The 23118-nt window shown below is 34.9% G+C and overlaps 1 protein-coding gene across 4 annotated transcripts in view; it reads right to left on the bottom strand.

The window, feature by feature from the left end:
- The window catches only part of KIF6 (kinesin family member 6), a 433287-nt gene that overhangs the window by 304575 nt on the left and 105594 nt on the right, over nt 1–23118 (bottom strand). For all 4 annotated transcript variants that reach the window (XM_031964905.1, XM_031964904.1, XM_031964907.1 and 1 more), the window contains exon 6: nt 8491–8620. In XM_031964905.1, coding sequence (XP_031820765.1) covers nt 8491–8620 — 130 coding nt within the window. The remainder of the gene's footprint in view (nt 1–8490; nt 8621–23118) is intronic.

The raw sequence follows: 23118 nt of genomic DNA, 5'->3' as shown, positions 1-23118 counted from the left end.
GTTGTACATGTGCCCAATTACACAGGTATATAAAATGGGTATACAAATCAAACATTTACTGATAATCATAATTTCATGACTCCCACATTCAATTAGTTAGGAGACCTCATACTGGATCACAAATACAGTTTAAGAAGCTAGGATTTAAAGAATTAACATACCAAGAGAAACCACCACAAGGTAGGTGCTGAATGAACTACTCAATCCAGGACTGGATTGTTTTCAGGTCCAAAGAGCTCGCTTGAGCACCACCTCAGGCCACACCCAGTTCCCATCTTCAGTGTTTACATAATAATGAAAAAAGGTAGGGCCATGTCTTGTTTGTAATCCCTATTTTATCTATAAGAAGACCTTACCCACACAGTGTGAACTAAATACATTCTCCTGACTTACTGTTCATCACACAAAGCAAATGGTGTAAATTAGTTGGGATGTTCTAGAGGGATGTTGGCAAACATACTACCTGCTAAAGTGTGGCCCAGAGCAAAGGAAATCATTATTATTATTATTATTATGAGATTAAGGCTAGACTGGTCCCCTTATTTACATTTTCTACTTCCTTAAGCAAAAGTCTCAGAATGAACTCTTTAGATTTCATTTATTAGGTCAAGCCCTTATTGTGTAAGCATGTAAGCATGTGGTAGGCCATGGGCAGACCTCAAGTTTTGATAAGGTCTCTATCCTCAGGGAGCAGACTTGACTTTATGAAGTTGATAATAACTAATATGTCTCCCATCCAAAATTCCAGTAGGAAGTTTGATGCTACATTAGCCAGTGAGACTTTAAATGGTTAAGTGGAACATGATTTTTCCAAGCTAATTACAACCATAATCTCCTTGTTTCCTACTCATACCACACAAGGAGATTATGGCTTAGAGCATTAGAAATGAAAGAGTACTTGTCAACAAACACAGCCACACAATAAGGCTACTATTTCCTTTCTGCAGTTTGTATGTTATTGCACAGAATATCCAATGAACAGCTGTTCAGCTACCTCTGGCATGAGCTGCACCCCAACCCATCCTCTCTTATATCTTTCTCCCACCTTCATCACCTTCAGTCTCCCCTGGCCCTCACATTTTAACAGAGTTACATAGCTCATTTTTAAAAGATCTGGTTCTAACTTACATTTTGGGAAAATTCAAAATGCCATTCCTTCTTGCAGAAGGAATAAATAATTATTCTTTAGAAAATCAATGTGGAATAATAAGTAAAAAGCCAATCTTGCAGCCAACAGAACCTGGATTCAAGTCCTGCTTCTGACACAGCCTAGCTATATAATCTAGCTAAGTGACTTAAGGACTTGATGATCTGCATTGCTAAGGGAGGCTCCTCAACAAGGAGTTCCCTAAACCAGTGAAATCACAGATGCAGTCTATTCTAAGAACCAGCAAATAAGCAGTCTTTTAGTTAAAACTAATGAGACTTTTATTTAAAAAAAAGGAAAGGAAAACCATAAGAACAGATGACAATTACCAGAAAAATTTTTGTTAAAAATTTATAAACCAAATAAAAGTTGTTGGATAGATGAAATTCCTTCCATGAATTCTGGAACATTTTAATGAATGATTTATTTATAATAAGCTTAAAAGCTTACAGAGTGTTTTAGGTTTTAGGTATTAATATCCTCATTTTCCAAAGGAAAGTGTGGGAAAGGAGAGGTATTAGACTGACTTCCAAACTGAAGGCCTACAGAGCTTTAGTGCTGACTTCATTGTTGTGTGTCCATAAAACCTGAACAGTCTGCCAGTGCCATGCCAGGAAACTGAATCACTTCCATTTGAATTGTCTTAGGAAGATTTTGAAGATCTCCTGGCAGGATAAGATACCACACACTGAGGCCCTTTCTCGAACTCAACTGCCAAGCACTCCAACTCTACTGCAGAGAACACAAATCTGTTGAGCTGGCCACATTGTTTGAATGCCAAGTGTCCATTTGTCAAAAAGATTATTTTATGGAGAACTCACACAGGGAAAGAGTTCACATGGTGGTCAGGAAAAATGATACAAGGACATTCTCAAGGTTTCTCTTAAGAATTTTAGAATTAATTGCATGACTTGGGAGACACTGGCACAGGACTGCCCAGGATTGCGTGCCCTTATCTGAGAAGGTGTTGTGTTCTACGAGCAAAGCAGAATTGAATTAGCTCAGAAGAAACACAAGTTATGTAAAGTTCAAGAAGCCACTCCACACGTTCATAGGGACTATTTGTGTCTGATCTGTAGCAGAGTAGTTTGAGCTTGTATTGGTCTGATCAGCAATAGTCGGACATACTATAATTTGATTCTAACATAGTGATGTCACTTTGGTCATCTTTGAGAACAAAGGATAACAACCAATGAAAAACCTGATAGGACATCAACTGTCAATGGCCAAGTATGAAGAACTCCAAGGAGAAAGAACCATACCTCCTAAGGTGTTCCATTTTGGACAACTCTGGGTATTAAGAAGTTCTGCTACTACTGTATCTGCCCACTAGAACCAAGAAGAACAAGTTGAACTCCTTCATATAGACTTTCAAATACTGAAAACAACAATCATTTAATTCTATGTCCCATCCTCATGTCTTGTTCTTTCAACTGATTCTCACATACCCTGGACTCAAGGACTTTCACTATCCTAATTATCTTCCTCTGAATATCCTCTGACTTATCAATGTCCTTCTTAAAATATGGCACCTAAAGTTGACTATTATATTCTGAACAAGATTTGATTATTTCTGGAAGCTCTGTCTCTTCATGAAGCCCAAGATTATTAGCATTTTAGGCTGCCAAATCACAATGCTGATTCACATTACCTTTGCTAAAATACAAAATCTTTTAAACAACCATTGTTATCTAACTATACCTCTCTGATTTGGGGCTTAAATTTTTTAATTTTTAAATATTTTTGGGGCAGCTAGCTAGCTAACGCAGTGGATAGAACAGTGGTCCTGGAATGAAGAGGACCTGAGTTCAAATCTGTCCTCAGATACCTAACACTTACTAGCTGTGTGACCTGGGCAAGTCATTTAACCCCAGTTTCCGCATTAAAAAGAAAAAGGGAAAAAAATTGGCTTTTTATGCTTTTACTGTTCTCTTTAGTTAATTTCATCTTCTTAGATTCATCCTAATGCCTTAGCCTGTCAAGATCATGTTCAATTCTGACTCTTCTTCAGTGTGTTTCCTATTCCCCAGCCTCGAACCATCCACACATCTGATGAGCATGTCCTCTATGCTTTTGTCAAAGCCATTGATATAATATTGAAGAGGACCAAGTACAGATGCCAGGAGTATTGACTAGAGACCTTGTTGTGCAACAACTACTTTTTGAATTTGTTTACCATGTCAGTTTGGAATCCATTTAATTGTAATCTTGTATTGTCAATATTTTTTCCCCATAAAAAGAATAAAATGCTTTATCAATTGCTTTCCTAAAATCTAGGGAAAATATATTTAGAGCAAATCACTCATGTGAGTTTAGAATCCCGTTTAAAATGGAAATGAGGTTAATTTGGAATAATTTTTTTTTATTAAGTCATAGTGACCCTTTGTAATCATCCCTTCCCTTTCCAGATGTTTGCCAACAAATGCCAACAATTTTTAATGATTTATCATAGGTTTTCCCAAGGAATTGTAGTCAAGTTTATTGCTCTAAATGAAGGGCTTTCCAGACCTTGCATTTCTTCTCTTCTTCTTCTTTTTTTTTTTTTTTTTAATTGGGTCAACATTTGTCCTTCTCCATTCTTTCATTATCCTTCCTGTTTTCCATGATTTTTCAAATATTATTGACAATGGTTCTGTAATCCATCTGCCAGTTCTTTCAGTCCTTGAGGATATCATTCATTTGATTCTTGAATTCATCAAATACATCTAGGTATTTTATTTCTATCTCTACTTACTTTGGGCATCAATTCCTAGTTTTCATTCTGTCATTTCCTAAGTAAAGGTAATTTTTTTTTTGGTAGGAAAAAAGAGAAGCATGTATTAGTTGTCTTTTAATTTTCTTTCCTTTGGTTTCTCTTTAAATGAAAATTACACCAAAGGATTCCTGGGACACCTCTAGTTCTGGGTGGCTTGATCGAGGTCACAGAGGCAGGAGAAGAAAAAAACAAGGACACAGAAGCAAAAGAATTACCCTTAGCAAGGAGTAAAGAAACTCATATCTCTGAGTCAGAAGAGAACAAGATTAAAATTGGTGATGATATCTAAAAGCTGAGGGTGTGAGAATTGAGAAATCTTCCTTCAGATTACTTACTTCAATCAATGTGAAATGTAACACTAGGTCAAATGCTATAATGAAATATAAGGGGGTGCAAATGGGGCCTTGGGGAGTAAGAAAAACATTTGAAATAGCCACTGTGGGGAACACTGTGAGCAATTATTAAGAGCAGAGCAGAAGGAATGGCTGGTAGCAATGAGGATTCTGAAGGTATTATACACCATTTATGGAAAGAAGGCATTAAGTTTAATGTAAGACATAAATAGAACTGTAGAAATTATTTCAGAATTTTGAATTAAGTAGAAAAAGAATAAATCTGCCCTTAATAACTTTTCCTGAAAATGACTAAAGTACATAAAAATAAAAAGAACTTCCCTTTGTATACCATGCATTCAGACTTTGTTTTGCAGATGTTTTCTGGTTACCATGGCAGCTTCTGAATTTGTCTCTGTATAAAATGGGAAGTTGGTAACCTAGTTTGAAAAACTGATTAGTATGTTCTTTTTATCCCAGTAAGATGACACAAATTGCATTTTGACAACTAGGTTGTCATCCAAAGCACCATTTTTTTGGTCTTACTAAGGATCTTAATGATAATATATTCCAAAGAAATGGGAATTGCTTTTTAATTATGTTTTAAAATATCTTTAGCAGTATCCAGAAGAAATGACTGTGGCCCTCAATATGCAAACTTTTTTAGAATCCAGAAACCTGACCTCACTTAATAAATTTAATATGAATTATCAATTCTGATAATTATCTACATACAAATAGTAAACTACAAAGTCTAAGATTTGAGATATTAGATATTAGATAAGCCTTAAAGAAATTAGGTCCCATGTAAAAAAACAGAAAAACTAGAATATATAAAAACACAACCTTAATACTAGTCTTCAGGTATCTGAGTCTTATAGTCTTATCTCCAAAAACTTAAGTAGATGAATTATTTAAAGCAAAGCTTCCTGTACTGTGGGTCACAACCCTATATGGTGTCTTGCAATTGAATGTGGGGATAACAAAATAATGATTTCATATCAGTAAACATTTGATTTGTATACCTATCATATATACATATATACCTGGGGTTGTGTAAAAATTTCTTTGATGAAAAGGGGAAAAAAAGTGAAAAAAGTTTAAGAGGCCTTGATGTAGAGGAATATAGAAAATAACATGGTGGATCTGGTTCTACCACCTTATAAATGAGAATGGCTGAAGAAAAATTGGAGGAAAGGAAATTGTCTATAAAATTTATGAATTAAAATGAAAATAGGTTCTAAAATATAACTGATGGTCACCCAGGTCATGTGTTGCATTAGCAGAAATGGGGGAGGCTCTCAGCACATCATGAGAACAGAGTGTGGCAAACTGATGAGTGGTCAGAAACATCTGTGGGCAGTATGGACAGGATACGATCTACCTTGTTGGAAGAGGGCATAAATACCACATCAGTGAGATATACCACAGATCCATCTGAATGCAATTGTATGGTAAGACAATAGAGCTCTTCAAAAAGAATTCAAGATACTGAAACTTAACCCTTGAGGAGGTAGCCTATGTCTCTTCATGTCTCTAAATCTTAGTGATCTAAAATGTCATTCTAGAACAAGAGATTGGGGACTAGAGATTTGTTTTCATAGAATTAATATTCCAATGACATTGGTTTGTGGCATTTCTTATATGCTTCAGGAAGGAAGGAAGGAAGAAAGGAAGGAAGGAAGGTAGGAAGGAAGGAAGGTAAGAAGGAAGGAAGGTAGGAAGGAAGGAAGGTAGGAAGAAAGGAAGGAAGGAAGGAAGGAAGGAAGGAAGGAAGGAAAGGAGGGAAAGAAAGAAAGAAGGAAGAAAGGAAGAAAAGGAGGGAAAGAAAGAAAGAAGAAAAGAAGGGAGGAAGGGAGAAATTGAGGGAGAGAGGAAGGGAGAAAGGGAGAGAGAAGAAAAGGAGAAGGAAGGAAATTGAGGAAGGGAGAAAGGATATTAAGGAAGGAAGATAAGAAAAGTAGGCAACAAATATATATTATGTGCCTACAAAGTGCTTACATTTTATAAATATTTAACCCACAAAACCTGTATAGGTAGATACTTTTATTATCCCCATTTTACAGATGAAGAAATCAAGACAAAAAGAAGTGACTTTCTGAGAGTTACACAGCTAGTAAGTATATTAAGATAGGATCTGAACTGAGGTCTTCTTGATTCTAGGCCTAGTGTACTAGTTACTTATTATCCATGTGGATAAAGTTTTATCAAAATGCTGAAGTTCTCCTTATAAGGAGAATAGAAGGCTCCCTAACAATTTATGAGACAGCAGATAACAAAATATTAATCAAATATTCCTGAATATAAATGAATGAGTAAAATATGTAGTAAGCAAAATACTGGGGATACAACTAGAAAAGAGAGATAGCCCCTGCCTTCAAGAAGTTCCCATTCTAATGAGAGAGACAACACATATGGACAGTTTCAGCTGCAAGTCAAAAGGTAAAATTCCATGATCATTTGACTATAGCTATAGAGCATACCTCTTTAATGACATTTCCACTGACAAGATCCTATCAATTTACAATATAGCATCTTATGAAAATGTCAAGGACTTGGTTATAAGAACTTTCTTTCCTGGTCTTTGGTAATTGTGAGCAGGCTGTATCCCCACAGAATGATGTTTCCTAGGATGGTAGATGAGGGCACTGTGCTGGAAGTATTGCTGTTCCCAACTCTCTTGGGTTCAGGGTCCTGAACTGACTCTATCAGAAGTCTGATGATGACCAAGGGAGTGGGTGTGGTCTGATTGCCTGGCAGGTGTTGCCCCTTGCTTCTTTTTTGGTTCCCTGCTATTCCAGTCAGGCTGGCTGCTTGTCCTATGGGTGCACTTGGCTGGCAAATGGGGATGCCTGATCCCTTTTCTAAAGGAGTTACTTCCCTGGATCATGGTTGTGAGGGCTGGGCTAGAAGAAGGACCAGTGAAGTATGGGGGTCACTCCTCACATAAATATCTAGTCACTTTAGCTCCCTGAAGTCATCAAACATAGTGACACTGAGTCTGGGCAGTATAATTATATACCAAGAAAATGGGTACTAAATTACATTGCACCTTGAAGCTCTTTTTCCTTTATTGTGTGTTTGTGTGCCTTGCTTAGGATCAGGAGCTTTGATCACTAGTTCAAAACAGGCTTGAGTTGCCCATGCCTTTTTAAAATTACATTCTTTCTGCAGAGCCCCATTGATTGGTATATGTGTCATTCTGTATTACCATAATGACTGGCAGATTGTGGTTCGTGATGAGGCTTGGCTCATCATCATCTGGCTGAGTTAAAGCAACATGGGGGCCCAATTTTATAGTTCTATAGTTTTATGACTCTGACTTCATAACTCTATACAGTTATCAAGTAAGAAGAGAATGAAGGGAATTTACTGTGACATTGGGACAGCACCATCCTTTTGCTTTCTCAGGGAATTTGCTCCCTTCTTCTTTTCCATATTTTGTGTTCTGATAAAAGTTGCATTTTGTATCCCACAAGGTACTTCTTGCTAAGCAATATATGGAGAGACCCCAGGTTTAAAGGGCACGAAACTTCTTTAAGTCATGTGTTCTAATAAATGACTGGATTATGTTCAAATAATTATAATATCACTGACAAACAAACTCTCAAGACAAAACAGTGAGAATGGACAAATGGAATTACAAGATGCATACATTTTAAAAATCAAAACAGACAAAAAAGCTTCCTACAAAAAATAATGAAAACAATAACAAAACAATACCTCATGGTTTCTTAAGCCTTTGTAACCTAAGATAAACAAGTTCAAATATATGAATTTTTTTTTTTCAGAAATTCTGGTTGAAAGTTGCTTTGAGCAGTCTAACACAATAGTCATTCCCAAATTTTGGTAAAATATTACCCAATATGATTTTTGGATTGGTGCTGATAAAATTCCATTTTCAACTTTGGTGGTAGTCATGGTGACTTCAGTGGAAAGCACAGAAAACAACCTTCCCACCCTTATCCTGTCCTTGTCCTACAGAACTAGATTCCAAAGTAAAATTCTGGGAAACTTTAATACAGTGTTTGAGAAAATAAACTCAGTATTATACCAATATAGAAGCAATAAGGTTATGTGGAAAGAGGGCACTGAAAGCCCAGGCTTTTAGTCTCATGACATTTACTGGATAGAAACCTTAGAAAGACACAACTTCTCCGACCTTAATATTTTCATTTGAAAAATTATGATGTTAAAACAAGATTTCTAACTCTACCCCCTCCACTATTTCTCTATGATCTCTATGATATCCCTACCTCTGCAATCATTCTATTGGTATCTCCTAAGAAGAGAAGATTCAAAGCTTCTTCCTCAGTGGTTGCCTGCTGAAGAGATAGATTTTTCAGGTGAATGTTTTGATCCGGGTCCTCCAATATTGTCACCTTCCTAGAGAACAAATATGGAATCAGTGAGACATATAAACTGATGTCAAATTGCAGTTGTCAAGTATTCTGCAGCATTAAGGTGGCATGTACTCAATCAAGGTTTAGTAATAAAAACTGGTGATTTTACCAACCCTTTAATAAGGGTTTCCCTTAGCAACATAATCAAATATATTTGCCAACGAAAAACCCATTCCCGAGCAAAAGATCTCCTATATTTACAATGTATTGCAGTTATCATTGTTGCCTTAAAATGAATATTCTGGTAGTTATACAATTAAGTAGCTACTGATGAGCAAATTATCAAAAACCAAGCTCCAAGGATTTAATAGCTTTAATTTTTAATTTAATTTAATTTAATAGAAGAAGCTCATAATTTCCAAGGCATTACTTCCAGGTCAAAATATAAAATCTTCTCTGGCATTTAAAACCTTTTCTAACCTGTCTTTCTACTTTTTCAGTCTTCTTACACTTTTATTCCCATCCTCACATTCTACTGTCCAACTATATTAGTCATTTACTATTTCTTCAAACCAATACTCCATCTCCCATGCCTGTACCCTTGTACTAATGATCCCTCATGCCTTGAATGTGCTCTCTTTTTACAAGTTACTTTTAGTTTCCAGATTTCTTTTAGTTTTTCTGGCTTCACATCTTCGCAAAAATATCACTTTCAACAGGAGGCTCTTTCTCAGTTCCTCCTAGGTGGAAGTATCTTCTCCTTAGGGAATTTCCATCTACTCCATATAAATCATGTATGTACATAGTATTTACATGTTGTTTCTATTAGAATAGAAGAACCTTGAGATTAAGAACTATGTTTTTGCTTTCTTTGTATTCCCAGGGCCTATCACATACGTTTTAACAAGTGCTTTTGACTGTTTGAAGAGAATGATTTATCCATTAGTATCACTTAAATCATTGATACTTTGTTAAGAGATATGTCAGACTCTTTAACATCATTATTATTGGGCTCAGTTTTCCAATGCCATCTTCTCCATATCTTACCTTATTAAAAAAATAATCAAAACCAATAAATGAGTGTCACCAGCAATTTTCACTTCTGTGTTTTAGTTATACAAATATATTCATCCTCCCATTCATATGCTGCTGAATGGAATTGAAGAAATCATGAAACTGGGTGGACTGAATCCAATATAAATTTATGTTATCTAATCTCAAATAGCCTTCACTGCAGCAAGGTAATCCCAATATTTCCTAACTGCTTCACTAGCTTACTCTCTGTAGCATTCCTCCTATCTCAGATAAGGACTTTACATCACACATATGAGGAAATTTCCTTAGAACTTGTTTTTTCCCCACTCTTCACTATACACAACTCAGTTATCTTCCACAACAATCTAATTTTTCAGTCCTGTCTAGATAAAAGTTAGACCTTTTCTTTGTTATGACCAATTCTGTGGTGTTCTTTTTCCAAAACACAGCTAGGTGGTAAAAGAGTTCAGCTCTTTTATTGTGTCCTTCATTATAGCCCGGTTAGCTCAGAGGCCTATCTCTCTGCTTGGTTCTAAGAGCTCTGCCCAAATGTCTCCAAATGCAAAGGTTTGTCCTTCCGACTCCAGCCAGCATCAAGGTGAAAGATGCAATGAATTCTCTCTTGCCTTGAAGATAGGGCTTGTGGGCTTCCTCCCAGAGTGCTCCTCTCTGACTCCTGGGAATGCTCCCAAGTAATTCTTTCAAATGGCTTACTGGAGCTGTATTTATGCTACTTCTCTGAGAGTGGGATTGTGGGATATCTCCCAGCATGCTCTCTGGCCCTAAGGGAGGTGTGAATTCAGATATCCCTTTCTAAACCCTGAATTCTCCCAAACGTGTGAACTCCATTGAGTACTTAGATACTTATGAGCTATCTAAAGGTGTGAACACAAGCATCATTTCTATCAGTTGTACTTAGTACCTTGTTTCAAGTTCTGGCCCAAAATATCTCCTTCTAAGATCAAATAAATAATATTGAACCATGTCAAATTAGATAATTATTGTCTCTGTCAACTCCAATGTCTTAACACTTTGCAAAGATTCCAACACAATTCTTCTACATGTACTATTGATTCCATTTCCTCTCATTTTTTTCTGGCTTATCATGCTTACTACCATCTTCATTTTTTCTCTAACATTTAATCTCTTCCTATTTACTAGTTACATTCATGATGCCTTCAATTATTCCCATGTTTTCTCAATTTTTTTTAATCTCTTGATCTAGCTATTGCTAAATTCCTCAAAAAGGTCATCTATACTCTCTTCTAAACCCTCTGCAATCTGCTTCAGACATCATCATCCAATTGAAAATATTCTATTATTGGAAGTTACTACTATAAGGTCCCTTAATGACAAATCTAACATGTCTTCTTGATTCTCAACTTTCTTGATTTCTTTGTAGCATTTGACAGTTAATCACTTTCTCTTGTTTTCACAACTCCCACGTTTTCATGACACTACTTTTTTTCCCTCCTACCTACTTGACCAATTTCCCTCACTTTTCTTTGTTAAATTTTCATCCATGTCATGCCCACTAATAGTTTGTGTCTCCCAAAACACTGTTTTAATTTCATTTTTTTCTTCTTTGTATGTTAATTATTTTACTTGGTAATCTTATAAATTTCCGTGAGTTCAATCATAATCATTATGAGAATTATCTCAGACTTATTAAGACAGGTAGGTGGCTGGGGCACTGAGTTTGGAACTAGAAAAACCTCATTCTGTAGAGGGCAACAGACAATGGGGGAACTCTGGGTAAGATATAAGACCTTTCAGCCCAGAGGGAACCTGCTAACAATGTCTGGTTTGGCTCCCCATCTCCCCCAACGCTCTCAGATTTCTGAGAAGTCAGGGGGCAATGACAACCTGTGTTGTGAATGAACCAGAGTAATACCAGGTGGAAGAGTGATACCAAGTGGCAAACTACGTACAATAGCAAGTTGTTTATGTGGTCCTGTGTGTGCAGTATATACTTAGCTCATGTCCAGTGTTTTTGTTACATAAGGATATGAGGGTATAAAAAGGGGAAAGTCCTTGAAATAAACGGACTCCATTTTCCCACCATTCTCAGGAGTCTCACCTTATCACTTCTCTACTAGGAAGGTATATTTTAATTACCCCAGTGTGGGGGCTCTAAAAAGCATGGTGCATTTTATCACCCCAAATTGGGAGCTCTAGAAATCAGGACACAATGTTTTAATCACGCCAGTGTGGGGGGCTCTGGAAAGTAATGGTACATTTTGCCAGCTCAAATTGGAGCCTCTAGAAATCAGGTCATAATATTTTAATCACCCTGGTGTGGGGCCTCTAGAAAGCATGGTGCATTTGTCACTCCAACTTGGGAGCTCTAGAAAGCAGGACACAACACCAGTCAGTTTCTATAATTTCCTAGACAGAATATAAAATCCTTTGGCATTTGAAATCCTTTATAATTCAGGCCCCTCCTACCTTTCCAGTTTTCTTATATTTTATTCACTCCCATGTACTCTTTAATACAGTAACACTGGCAACCTTGCTATTTCTTAAGAAAGATATTCCATTTCCTAAATCTACATAGTTTCATGGTTGTCCACATGCCTAAAATTCTCTCCCTTCTAACTTCCTCTTTTGTTCTTTCCAGGTTCATTAAAATCCAAACTTAAATTACATCTTCTTTTTTTAGAATGCAAAATATTTCCATAAAACTTATGTTGTGAAAGAAAAATAGATTTCCTTCACCCCCTAAAAAAATCCTCAAGAAAAATAAAGTAAAAATTAAAAAAGAGTATGCTTCAATCAATATTTAGACACAATCAGTTCTCTGTCCGAGTATGGACAGCATTTTTCATCATAAGTTCTTCAGAGTAGTTGGATCACTGTATTGCTGAGAATAGTAAAGTCATTCACAGGTTAACATTCCAGTTCTCTATGACTTTGTACACAATGCATTTCACTTTGCTTCAGTTCAAGGAAAAATTTCCAGGTTTTTCTGAGTGCATCCTGCTCATTACTTCCCATAGCACAATACTATTCCATCATAACACACACCATAATTTATTCGCCCATTCCCCAAATAATGCATATCCCCTCAATTTTCAATTATTTTACTCTGAGAAGAGAGATGTTATAAATATTTTGTACATATGGATTCTTTTTCTTTTTTTCTTAAAGCCTCTTTGGGGATTTATACCTAGAGATAGTTTGTTAGGTCAAAAGATATGTACAATATATATGATTTGGGTATAGTTCATATCTTTTGATCACTAATCAACTGGGAAATGGCTCTTTAAAAAAATAAATTCGACACATTTCCCTATACATTTAAAAAATAAGACATTCATTAAAAATTCTTTTGCTTCAAAATTCTCTTCCCAATATTGCTAACTATATCCCCCAATTTGTTTGTTCTCTCTCTTTTCATTCCGATCCTCAAAAGCAGTGGTCCTCAAACTTTTGTTCTCAATATTTTTATCCTATTAAAAATGATTGAGGATCTGTCCAAAGAGTTTTTGTTTATGTGGTTTGTAGTTATAGATACTGATCACATTAAAAATAAAAACTAATTATGAATTTGTAGACTCTGAAAGGATTTGAGATTCCCAGGATGCTCTGGACCAGACTTTGAGAACCACTGCTCAAAAGTGTTTTGCTACTGACCAAGCCCTCTCTTCAATCATCCTTTCTCCTTCCCATAACCCCTTCTCCCCTACTTTCCTTCAGGGTAAGATATATTTCTATACCTATACTGGCTGTGCATGTTATTTCCTCTTTGAGTCAATTCTGATAAGAGTAATATTCACTCACTATTCTCCCCTTTTTCTCTTCTCCTCCACTGTAAAAGCTTTTTTTTTTTTTTTTTTTTTTTTGCTCGCCTCTTTTAAGACGGATAATTATATCATTTAAATTCTTTCTTTCCCTATCTCCTACTACATTCACACCTTCTCAGAGCAAAATAATCTGACTGTGACTCCATCATACTTGAATTGTTTCTTTCTAGGTACTTGCAATATTTTTCCTTGAACTGGGAGTTCTGAAATTTGGCTACACTATTCCTGCAAGTTTTCATTTTGAGATCTCTTTCAGTAGGTGATTGGTAGATTCTTTCCATTTCTATTTCATCTTCTGATTCTAGAATTTCAAAATAACTTTGCTTGATAATTTACTTATTAATTCTTTGAATCTAGTGCTTTATTTATTTTAATAACTTTTTATTTTCAAAAATCATACAAAGATAGTTGTCAACATTCACCCTTAAAAACCTTGTGTTACAAATTTTTCTTCATTCTCACTACTCCCCTCCCATAGAGAGCAAGTAATCCAATGTATGTTAAACATATACAGTTCTTCTATACATATTTCCACAATTATCATGCTGCATACTTTTTCTTAAAGTAGATCAAAAAGGAATAAAATGGGAAGGAAAACAAAAGGCTCTAAGGAGAACTTCATTTATTCCTATGCTGTCTAATATTTTTAATAGGAATGGGTATTGGATTTTGGCAAATAATTTCTCCACATCTATTGAGATAATCATATGATTTCTGTTAGTTTGGTTATTGATAGTCAATTATGCTAATAGTTTTCCTAATGTTGAACCAATCCTGTGTGCCTAGTATAAATTTAACTTGATCATGGTGTGATAACTGGTGTTATCTCTGGTGATAACTTGGTGTAATCTCTTTGCTAATATTTCATTTAAGGCTTTTGCATCAACATTTATTAGGGAAATTGGTCTATAATTTTCTTTCTCTGTATTGACCCTACCTGGATTGGGGAATTTTGTAGGATTTCTTCTTTCCCTACTTTTCCAAACAGTTTTCATAGTATTGGAATTAATTTTTCTTTAAATGTTTGGTAGAATTCACTTGTAAATCCTCTGCTCCTGGAGATTTTTTCTTAGGGAATTGATTAATATCTTGTTCAATTTATTTCTCTAAAATAGGACCATGTAAGTAATTTATCTCCTCCTCTGTTAATCTGGACAATTTATATTTTTATAAGTATTCATCCATTTCATTTGGATTATCATATTTATTGGTACATTATTGAGCAAAGTAGCTCCTAAATATTGCTTTAATTTCCTCTTCATTGGTAAAAGTTCATTCTTTTCATTTTTGATACTAATAATTTGATGTTCTTCTTTCCTTTTACTAATCAAATTAACAAAATTATTATCATAAAACCAACTCTTAGTTTCCTTTCAATAGTTTTCTTACTTTCAATTTTATTAATCTTCCTTTTTATTTTAAGAATGTCAAATCTGGTATTTAATTGGGGAGTTTTAATTTGATTTTTTTCTAACATTTTTAGTTTTATGCCCAATTCAATGATCTTTTCTTTATTTTATTTAAGTAAGCATGTAGAGACATAAAATTCCCCCTTAAAAACCACTTTGGCTACATCCCATAAATTTTGGTATGTTTTTTCACTATCATTCTCTTGAATGAAATTTTTGATTGTTTCTATGATTTGTTGTTTCACTTCTTCATTCTTAAGGATTAGATTATTTAGTTTCCAATTAGCAAATGTAGTTTTGTCCCTTATCTCTTTTAATTAGATCAATTTTTACTTTTGTTTGTTCTGAGATCAGGATCACTATTTTTTTTTTTTTTTCAGTTGAAACATAATTGATTCAGCTCCAGTCTTTTATCTTTACTCTGTATGTTTCACTCTGATTTAAATGTGTTTCTTGTACATAACATATTGTAGGAGTCTGGCTTTTAATCCAGTCTGCTATCCACTTCCATTTAAAATGTTTCTTTTTGGCTGCTTGTAGTATTTTCTCCTTAATTTGAGAATTCTGGAATTTAGTACAATATTCCTTGGAGTTTGCATTTTGGTGTCTGTTTCAGGAGTTGATTAGTGGATTCTTTCAATGGATATTTTGCCCTCTAGTTCTAGGACATCAGGGAAGTTTTCCTTGATGATTTCTAGAAAGATATTGTCTAGGCTCTTTTTTTCATTGTGGTTTTCAGGTAGTCCAATAATTCTTAGATTGTCTCTCCTGGATCTATTTTCCTGGTCAGTTGTTACTCCAATTAATTATTTTACATTTTCTTCTATTTTTCATTTTAAAAAAATTCGTTTGATTCTTCAATTATCTTTTTTTAATCTCAGTTTGCATTTGGCCAATTGAACTTTTAAATGAGTTGTTTTGTTCATTGGATTTTTTTTTTTCCCATTTCACAAAGTTTTTAGTTAAAGGAATTGTTTTCTTTTTCTATTACACTAAAACTATTTTTAAGGAGTTATTTTCTTTAGATAATTTTTGTATTTTCTTTTCCAGAGCTCTCATTTCCTATCCTCATTTTTCTTCTGTCTTTTAAGATCCTTTTTGAATTTTTCCAAGATAGCCTTGTAAGATGGAGATCAACTTATATCACCCTTTGAGGCTTCATGCAGAGATATTTTCTTTAGTGTTCTCAGGATTTGATGCCTGTTCTTCCTTGTTTCCATAAAAGCTATATGGTCAGAGTTCTTTTTGCTTTTTTGCTCATTTTTAAAAGTTGAGTTCTACTCTAAGGGCAAAGGGGAGATTGTTCCAAGCTTCTTCTACAGCCCAGGGCAGCTTCACACTGCCCCAGGGCCAGTGTTGGGGACTTCCTTCCTATGCTGACTAAGTCCTTCTTGCTATGCTGAAGTTCAGAGACTCACTATTTGCCTTTTGTAATTGTGTTGGAGGTCTCACAGGTTGTCTGCTGATCAACTGCTTTCTGAACCAGAACAGAATAGTGACCACTGTTATATCATGGTTATGAACCTCTCTTAGATTACCTAAACTTGGAAGTCTCTCTCCATTGTGTCTCCCTACAGTATACTATGCTGCACTTGCACTGGACTGCAATTTCCCCCTGTTCAATTGAGACAAACCTTTCCTGAAGTTCTTCCAAAATATCTTTTGCTAGAAATTTGTTACACTCCAAATATTTGTAGGTTCTGTCACTTCAAAACTCATTTAAAGGCTTGATCTGGCATTGATCTGAGGGAAACCAGGAAGAACTCAGAGAAAGACCTGTCTACTCTCTGCTACCTTGGCTCCACCCCCTGATAATTTCTTTTAATGTGATGTCCAGGATTGTGATTTTCAAGTAGACTAATAATTTTAAAATTATCTCTCCTGGATCTATTTTCTAGGTCAGTTGTTTTTCCAATAAGATCTTTAACAATATTTTCTTTCTTTTTCATTGTTTTGCTTTTGTTTTATTGTATCTTTATTTCTCATAAAGTCAGTTTCCATTTCATCAAATCTAATTTTTAAGGAATTATTTTTTTTCAGTGAGTTTTTGTACTTGCTTTCTCACTTGGCCAATTTTGCATTTTAAGGTATTCTTCTCCTCATCAGCTTTTTGTATTTCCTTTTGTACCATTCTCATTCTCTTACTATTTTTTCCCTCTCTCTCTCTCTTACTTGATTTTCAGAATCCCCTTTGAGTTTTTCCATGGCCTGGAAAAAACTTATTTTTCTTGAAGACTTTGAATGTAGGAGTTTTGATTTTGTTATCTTCTGAGAGTGTGTTTTGATCTTCCTTGTCATCATAGTAACTTTTTATGGTCAGCATCTTTTTCTGTTGTCTGCTTTTTTTCATAGCCTATTACTTGGCTTTTAACTCTTTGTTAAACCCTGTTTCCAGGGTGGAGGGTGCACTGTTCCAAGCTTCAGAAATTTTGTGCAACTTTTTTTGAGCTCCTTCTAGGAACCTGACCATAACCTCTCTTTTCTGCCCTGGAGCTGTGAGGAATGTCCCCATTTCACAGTAGCTGTAAGTTCTAGTGTGCTAAAGTAACAGAGTCTTTCAGTGCTAGTAAAGAAACCTCCTGTGAGCTGAGGTCTCCAAACCCTACAGCTGCCACAGCCACCCACTCCTGGTTTGCTCCCCCTATTGACAACCTTTCCTGTTGACCTTCTAAATTGTCTTTGGTGTCTCTGGGCTGAGAGGTCTAGAAACCACTAATGATACTGCTGATTCAGAGGTCCCTAGGCCCTTTCCTGCTTTGCTGGCACTTGGGCCAGGGTTGGGGTCAGGGTTGGGGACAGGACTGGGGTTGAGCTGATATGGCCTGTGCTGGGCCTGCTTGTTGGACTCCCACCTGGTGCACAGACCTTTCCTGCTGATCTTCTAAGCTGTCTTTGGCTGTCTTTTTGTGTGTTCTGATGCTCCAAAATTTGTTTAGAGTCATTATTTAAAGGAATTTGGAGTGTTTGGGGAGAGTACTCAGTAAGCTCCTGCTTTTACTCTGCCACCTTGCGATGGGCTCTAAAATTACATAATCTGCAAGAAGCTTTTTCTACTACCTCTTAATGACAGTACTTTCCTCTCTTGTTGATTAGCTCACATTTATCCTGTCTTACATAGCTTCATTGTATGTAGTTGTTTACCCTATGAGAGCTACTTGAGAAAATGGACTGTTTGTTCTTTGGTTTGTTTTCTTTCTATCCATAGTGCTTAGCAAAATGCCTAGAAAGGAGGTGTTTAATGAAAGCTCATTTACTAACTTCTTCATCGATTAAAAAACACACACACACACAATAACAAACCTAAAAAAATTATTTTATATTATACTTATTTGTCCACAAAAATTTTGTCATATGCTTGAGGGAAAGAACTTTATTTTATTTATTTTCATACATCATTGCCCATTAATGATACATGGTAGCAAATGTATGCACTTAGCAAATAATTGTTGAATATTGTATGACAACCACCTTTCATAAATACTTGCCTTTCTTTTATCTTCAATACTCTTAACTTTCACAGGTAGCATTGCAACTACATGACATTTCAAATTGTATATCTTAATACCGACTGAAGTGAACAAAGATGAAAGCATTCAGCTTAGTTTTAAGTCTCATGTTCTCTACAATGACAACATATTACATGACTACATATTACCAAGCTCTCAAGGAAGAAGGGACATATATTATAAACATCTGTTTCTCTCTGTCTCTGTCTCCGAGTGTGTGTGTGTGTGTGTGTGTGTGTGTGTGTGTGTGTATGTATGTGTATGATCTTTGGCACATAATCAGGAAGTTGCAAAAAATCCTTTAGAAATAAAGGGGCAAGGGGCAGCTAGGTGGTGCAGTGGATAGAGCACCAGCCCTGAAGTCAGGAGGACCTGAGTTCAAATCTGGCCTCAGAAATGTCACACTTCTTGACTGTGTGACCCTGAGCAAGTCACTTAAACCCAATTGTCTCAGGAAAAAAAAAAAAAAAAAGGAGGAGTATATTTGCTAGGTGGAACAACCAATGATAAGTTAGAGAGATTATGAATAGATAGGTGGATATATGTCTATATATGTGGATATATTAGAGCCAAATTGTTTGTACATACTAAACACATGTATATATACATGTATGTATATGTAAATATATACATATAAAGTATGTATGTATCTTTTATATATGCATATTTTGTGTATGTATATACACACACATACATACAGCTTAAGACTTTTTGGAACTTCCTGAAATCTTCACTCTCTACTTCAAAAATTTAAAAGTTCCACGTTAGGAAGCTAACCATAAATAGTTTTCACCTCTCTCTGTAAAAACTGTTTGAGTTTCTTAAGAACTATTTAGAAAAGTCAATTTATTTTTTACCAATTCACAAGTATTTTCAAAAAGACTACCTGCTTGAAATACTTAAAATGATATAAAGCCAATGAAACACAACTATCAGGCAATATGTTTAAAAAAGCACAATTAACAAATTGGCATGAACCAATTATCTATTTATGAGAAAAGTGGAAAATTTAGTAATACCTTCAAAAAATTTAATGATATTTTTGGAAAGAATGTTACCTGGATTTTCATGTGTAATTTGTGGGCACTTTTCAAAATTAATCATTGTACGAAAACATAGATATAACCGGCACATCTGTAGCCAATATGTCACTAATAATACAGTACTTTGCCAAGTTCTTTTTTCCATCTCCTTCAAACAATACCATTTAAGAATGGAAAAATGATTTGTTTAAATAAAACACAATTGGAATTTATATAGGTATTTGCAATATTGCTCCTAATTAGGATAACAAAAAATTATTGACTCTGAAAAAGTTCTCTGATGTTCTATATGATGATGTAGTTGAAAAATTTACTATCAGTGGGGCCTTTTTCCCCCCCTTCTTCAAGAGCTCCCTCCACCCTCACAAGAGGCACATTCCTTTGAAGTATTTGTAAGTTAAAGGTTTGGCTCTATTACTGATCCTGAGAACCTCAGGGATTAGAATTCTTTCTAAATCCCAACACGATGAAAAAGTTTGGTGACTTAAGGTAAGAAGTGAAGTAATTTTGGAAAGAAAATCAAGGGTGAAAATATGTGCTGAGATTGTGCATTTAAAGAAAGGAAAGAGAAAAGCAACTACTGTCTTTCTTAGTCTTTCAAAATTCAACACAGCAATAAATGCTCAATTTCAGATTAAAAGTATATCTCAATAATTTTCAGATTTTTTATTAACAGGCTAAATAAAGTGAAAATGATGGTAGTGACATACAATAAATGAATCCCTCATCTTTCTTCCCTTAAATTCAATCCCATCAACCAATTAATAAACAATTAAAAAATACTTAGTAGATTACCTCCTCACCATATGCCATTCACTGGGTTAATAAAAACAAAAAATGAAACACTCCCAGAATAGAGTAAGAACAAATGTAGAACATGGGATACAGGTCATTCTGTCATTCTTCTATTATGGTATAGCTATAAACGGGTCACTGATTGGGAGTTTATTTTCAGGGAGAGCTTTTGAGAAACATGCTTAATAAAAGTTATTTAGTTGAAGATGGTGAGGTGAAGGAAAGGAGCTAGTTAAGTTACTAAAGTCTTCTAAATAGCACAGAGTATTTTCACCCTCCAGGGCAAGTGTTTTTCTCCAGAGTGATTATTCTTCAACTATGTAGTAACGGCTATGCCCCATGTAAGATAATTTCTAATAATTTCATTTTGCAGAGACATTATTTTAATGTCAAGGATCCTTTGCCATAAAATCTAATTAGCTTACTATCACATGTTTATCATTATTCCTATGGAGGTCACTATGCTTGTCATAATATTTCATTTAGCATCATGTCTTCTTGGAGACAAGATAATATATCTGTATTCTATTCACTTTCACTTGACTTTTTCTACTTCAATCAAAATAGAAACTGAATTTATTAGCAGCAAGGGACCAAAGGCCAAGTTTAATCTGAATCTGGCTATCATTTCAATACATGACACTTAAAAGTACAGGGTTCTGCTTTCTAGTCCATCTTCATTCCTACACATTTCTTCTTATTTTCTCTGACCTCTCTTCCAGTACTCTGCTCTATGGGCTTTTTAATAGACTGTTAATGCTGAAGGAGACCTTATAAATCATCTCATCTAACACTCTCATTTTATATATGAGGAAACAGCTTCATGAGGTGACTTGATTTTGTGTAAGAAGCAGCAGGGCAGGATTTCCAAATCAGGTCCCTGAGTCCAGATGCAGTAGTTTTCCCCACCCCCCTCCCATTATATGGAGTAAACAAAGTAACTAGTAGAAGAGTTCTTTATCCTCTTTGCTATTAGAATTACTTTTCATAGTTGAAGGAAATAAAGAAAATAAGTCCAAATTTGAAATCAGGGTGTCCACTTTGTTCCAATCTCTTTCCCCAACCCACAATCAATAGCTATTTCCTGTACCCTCAGCATTCCATATGTTCTGCCTGCTAAGGAAGAAACAGTGCACTTAAATAGGGCATTTATTAGAATTCCTTGAACAAATATCTCATTCCCAAGATGGAAAGTCCCCAAACTAATTATTTGGGCCTTTCTGAAAAGGCTTGCAGTAGCTTTCTCTACCGAATGTTTCTAAAATGTTTAAATTTTAAGTAAAGAGACAGAGACACTGATAGTCTTAACTTGGATACCCAAGTGGAAAAGTTCTGCTAAGTATTCTTGGTCGGCATAATGACAGAGAAGAGGCGAGCTTTGTGTTTTCTCTGTAAACAGAGACTTTTTTCCATTTGGCTAAGTAGTTGGAATTTGTAGGCTCCTTTTTAACTGACTGGAAGACGTATGAATGGGCAACAGCCAAGTTGCTCTATGTTAACTGAAGGTCCTCTGTATATAAGAAGAACTATCCATGATCGAAGAATGCCTTAGAAGTTGATTCCTCTTTGCTTTGAGAAAATATATCACTAGTCAGTGGAATGACTATGGTATTTCTTATTATCCTTGCTGTTGACATTACAGATCACAACTATTTACTAGTTTGATGTGGGGTCATGGTGATTAATTCTTATGAGAACAGTAAGAAGGAAGACATGCTAGCAAAGTGCTAGTAGTGCTAAAAATGCAAGCAAAATTGTTCTTTTCCATCTTACTAATCAAAATGTAAAAAAACCCAACCAAACAAAACAAAAACTTTTTTTTTTTTTTTTTTTTTTACTATTTTCTTTCAATAAAGACAAAAGTTACCAAAACAAAATTTTTTTTTTGAAGTATTCAATTTAGGCTAGTATTTCTCATTTTTTATTTCATGAAACCCTGGTATTGAATTGACAAGTAGCTATATAATTTTAACAAAATCTTCTAATTATTATTATAATTATTTTTTTTTTACCATTGTAATAAGAATCAATAACCTTTGCTGGTTTGGTTTGCTTTCTGGTATTTGGTTATCTGAAGTAAGAACCTGAAGCTACTCCACAGTTCCAAAATTAGTAACTTATACCACTGGTGACCAAAGACAAAATGATACAGGAAGATACAATAATTTTGGTTATTAATTTATATGGTAATGCTCAAAGATATTCAAGGGATTCAAGAAAAGTGTTTAAATAATCTTTCATGACTTTAGGGATCTTTTTCAATCCAATGAGCTACAATAGATATTATCAAAAAACCTCAAAATAGAAAACTGGGAGCCATTATATGTTAACCTTGGATATGCTCTAGACATGTACACTCAAGAATTTTGGATGAAGTTGTAAAATCAGGATTACAGTATAGACCAACAATATATATAATTCTTGTAGCTACCAGATAAATACTTTTCTTACTTTTTTTTTTTTTTTTTTTTTTTTTTTTGGTAATGACAACTTAGTGATATCTCTGGGAATTAGCTTACATCTGTATAGATTTATCTTCACTTAGGATCATAGAGATTTAGAACTGGATGAAATTTTAGGAATCAACTGCCCTACCTCTTTATTTTCTAGAAGAAGAAAATTACATCCCCAAAGATTTTCAGGGACTTCCCCACAGTTAAACAGTTAGTAAGAAGCAGAGCCAGGATTTTAACTTGAGGTCATTTGACTTCAACTGCAGCATCCTTTTCTGTTTGTCAGTTTTCTTTTTCAAACTATACTTAAGATATATTTTCAAGTTACCACAATTATTTTCAATGAGATCAACTTCCTGTAGCATATAAACAAATCTTCCTAGTCCATTCTATTCCCATGAAATCTTTTGTCAGAATAGGCATATGACTTTTAAAGAGATACTATTAGTCATCATATAAAAACATACAAAATGAACTAGATGGCTATTAAAGTC

The sequence above is a fragment of the Sarcophilus harrisii genome, chromosome 4 (assembly GCF_902635505.1).
Source record: "Sarcophilus harrisii chromosome 4, mSarHar1.11, whole genome shotgun sequence".
Lineage (NCBI taxonomy): Eukaryota > Metazoa > Chordata > Mammalia > Dasyuromorphia > Dasyuridae > Sarcophilus > Sarcophilus harrisii.
The sequence above is the reverse complement of the archived record's forward strand: the minus strand, read 5'-3'. Positions and strand labels throughout refer to the sequence as shown.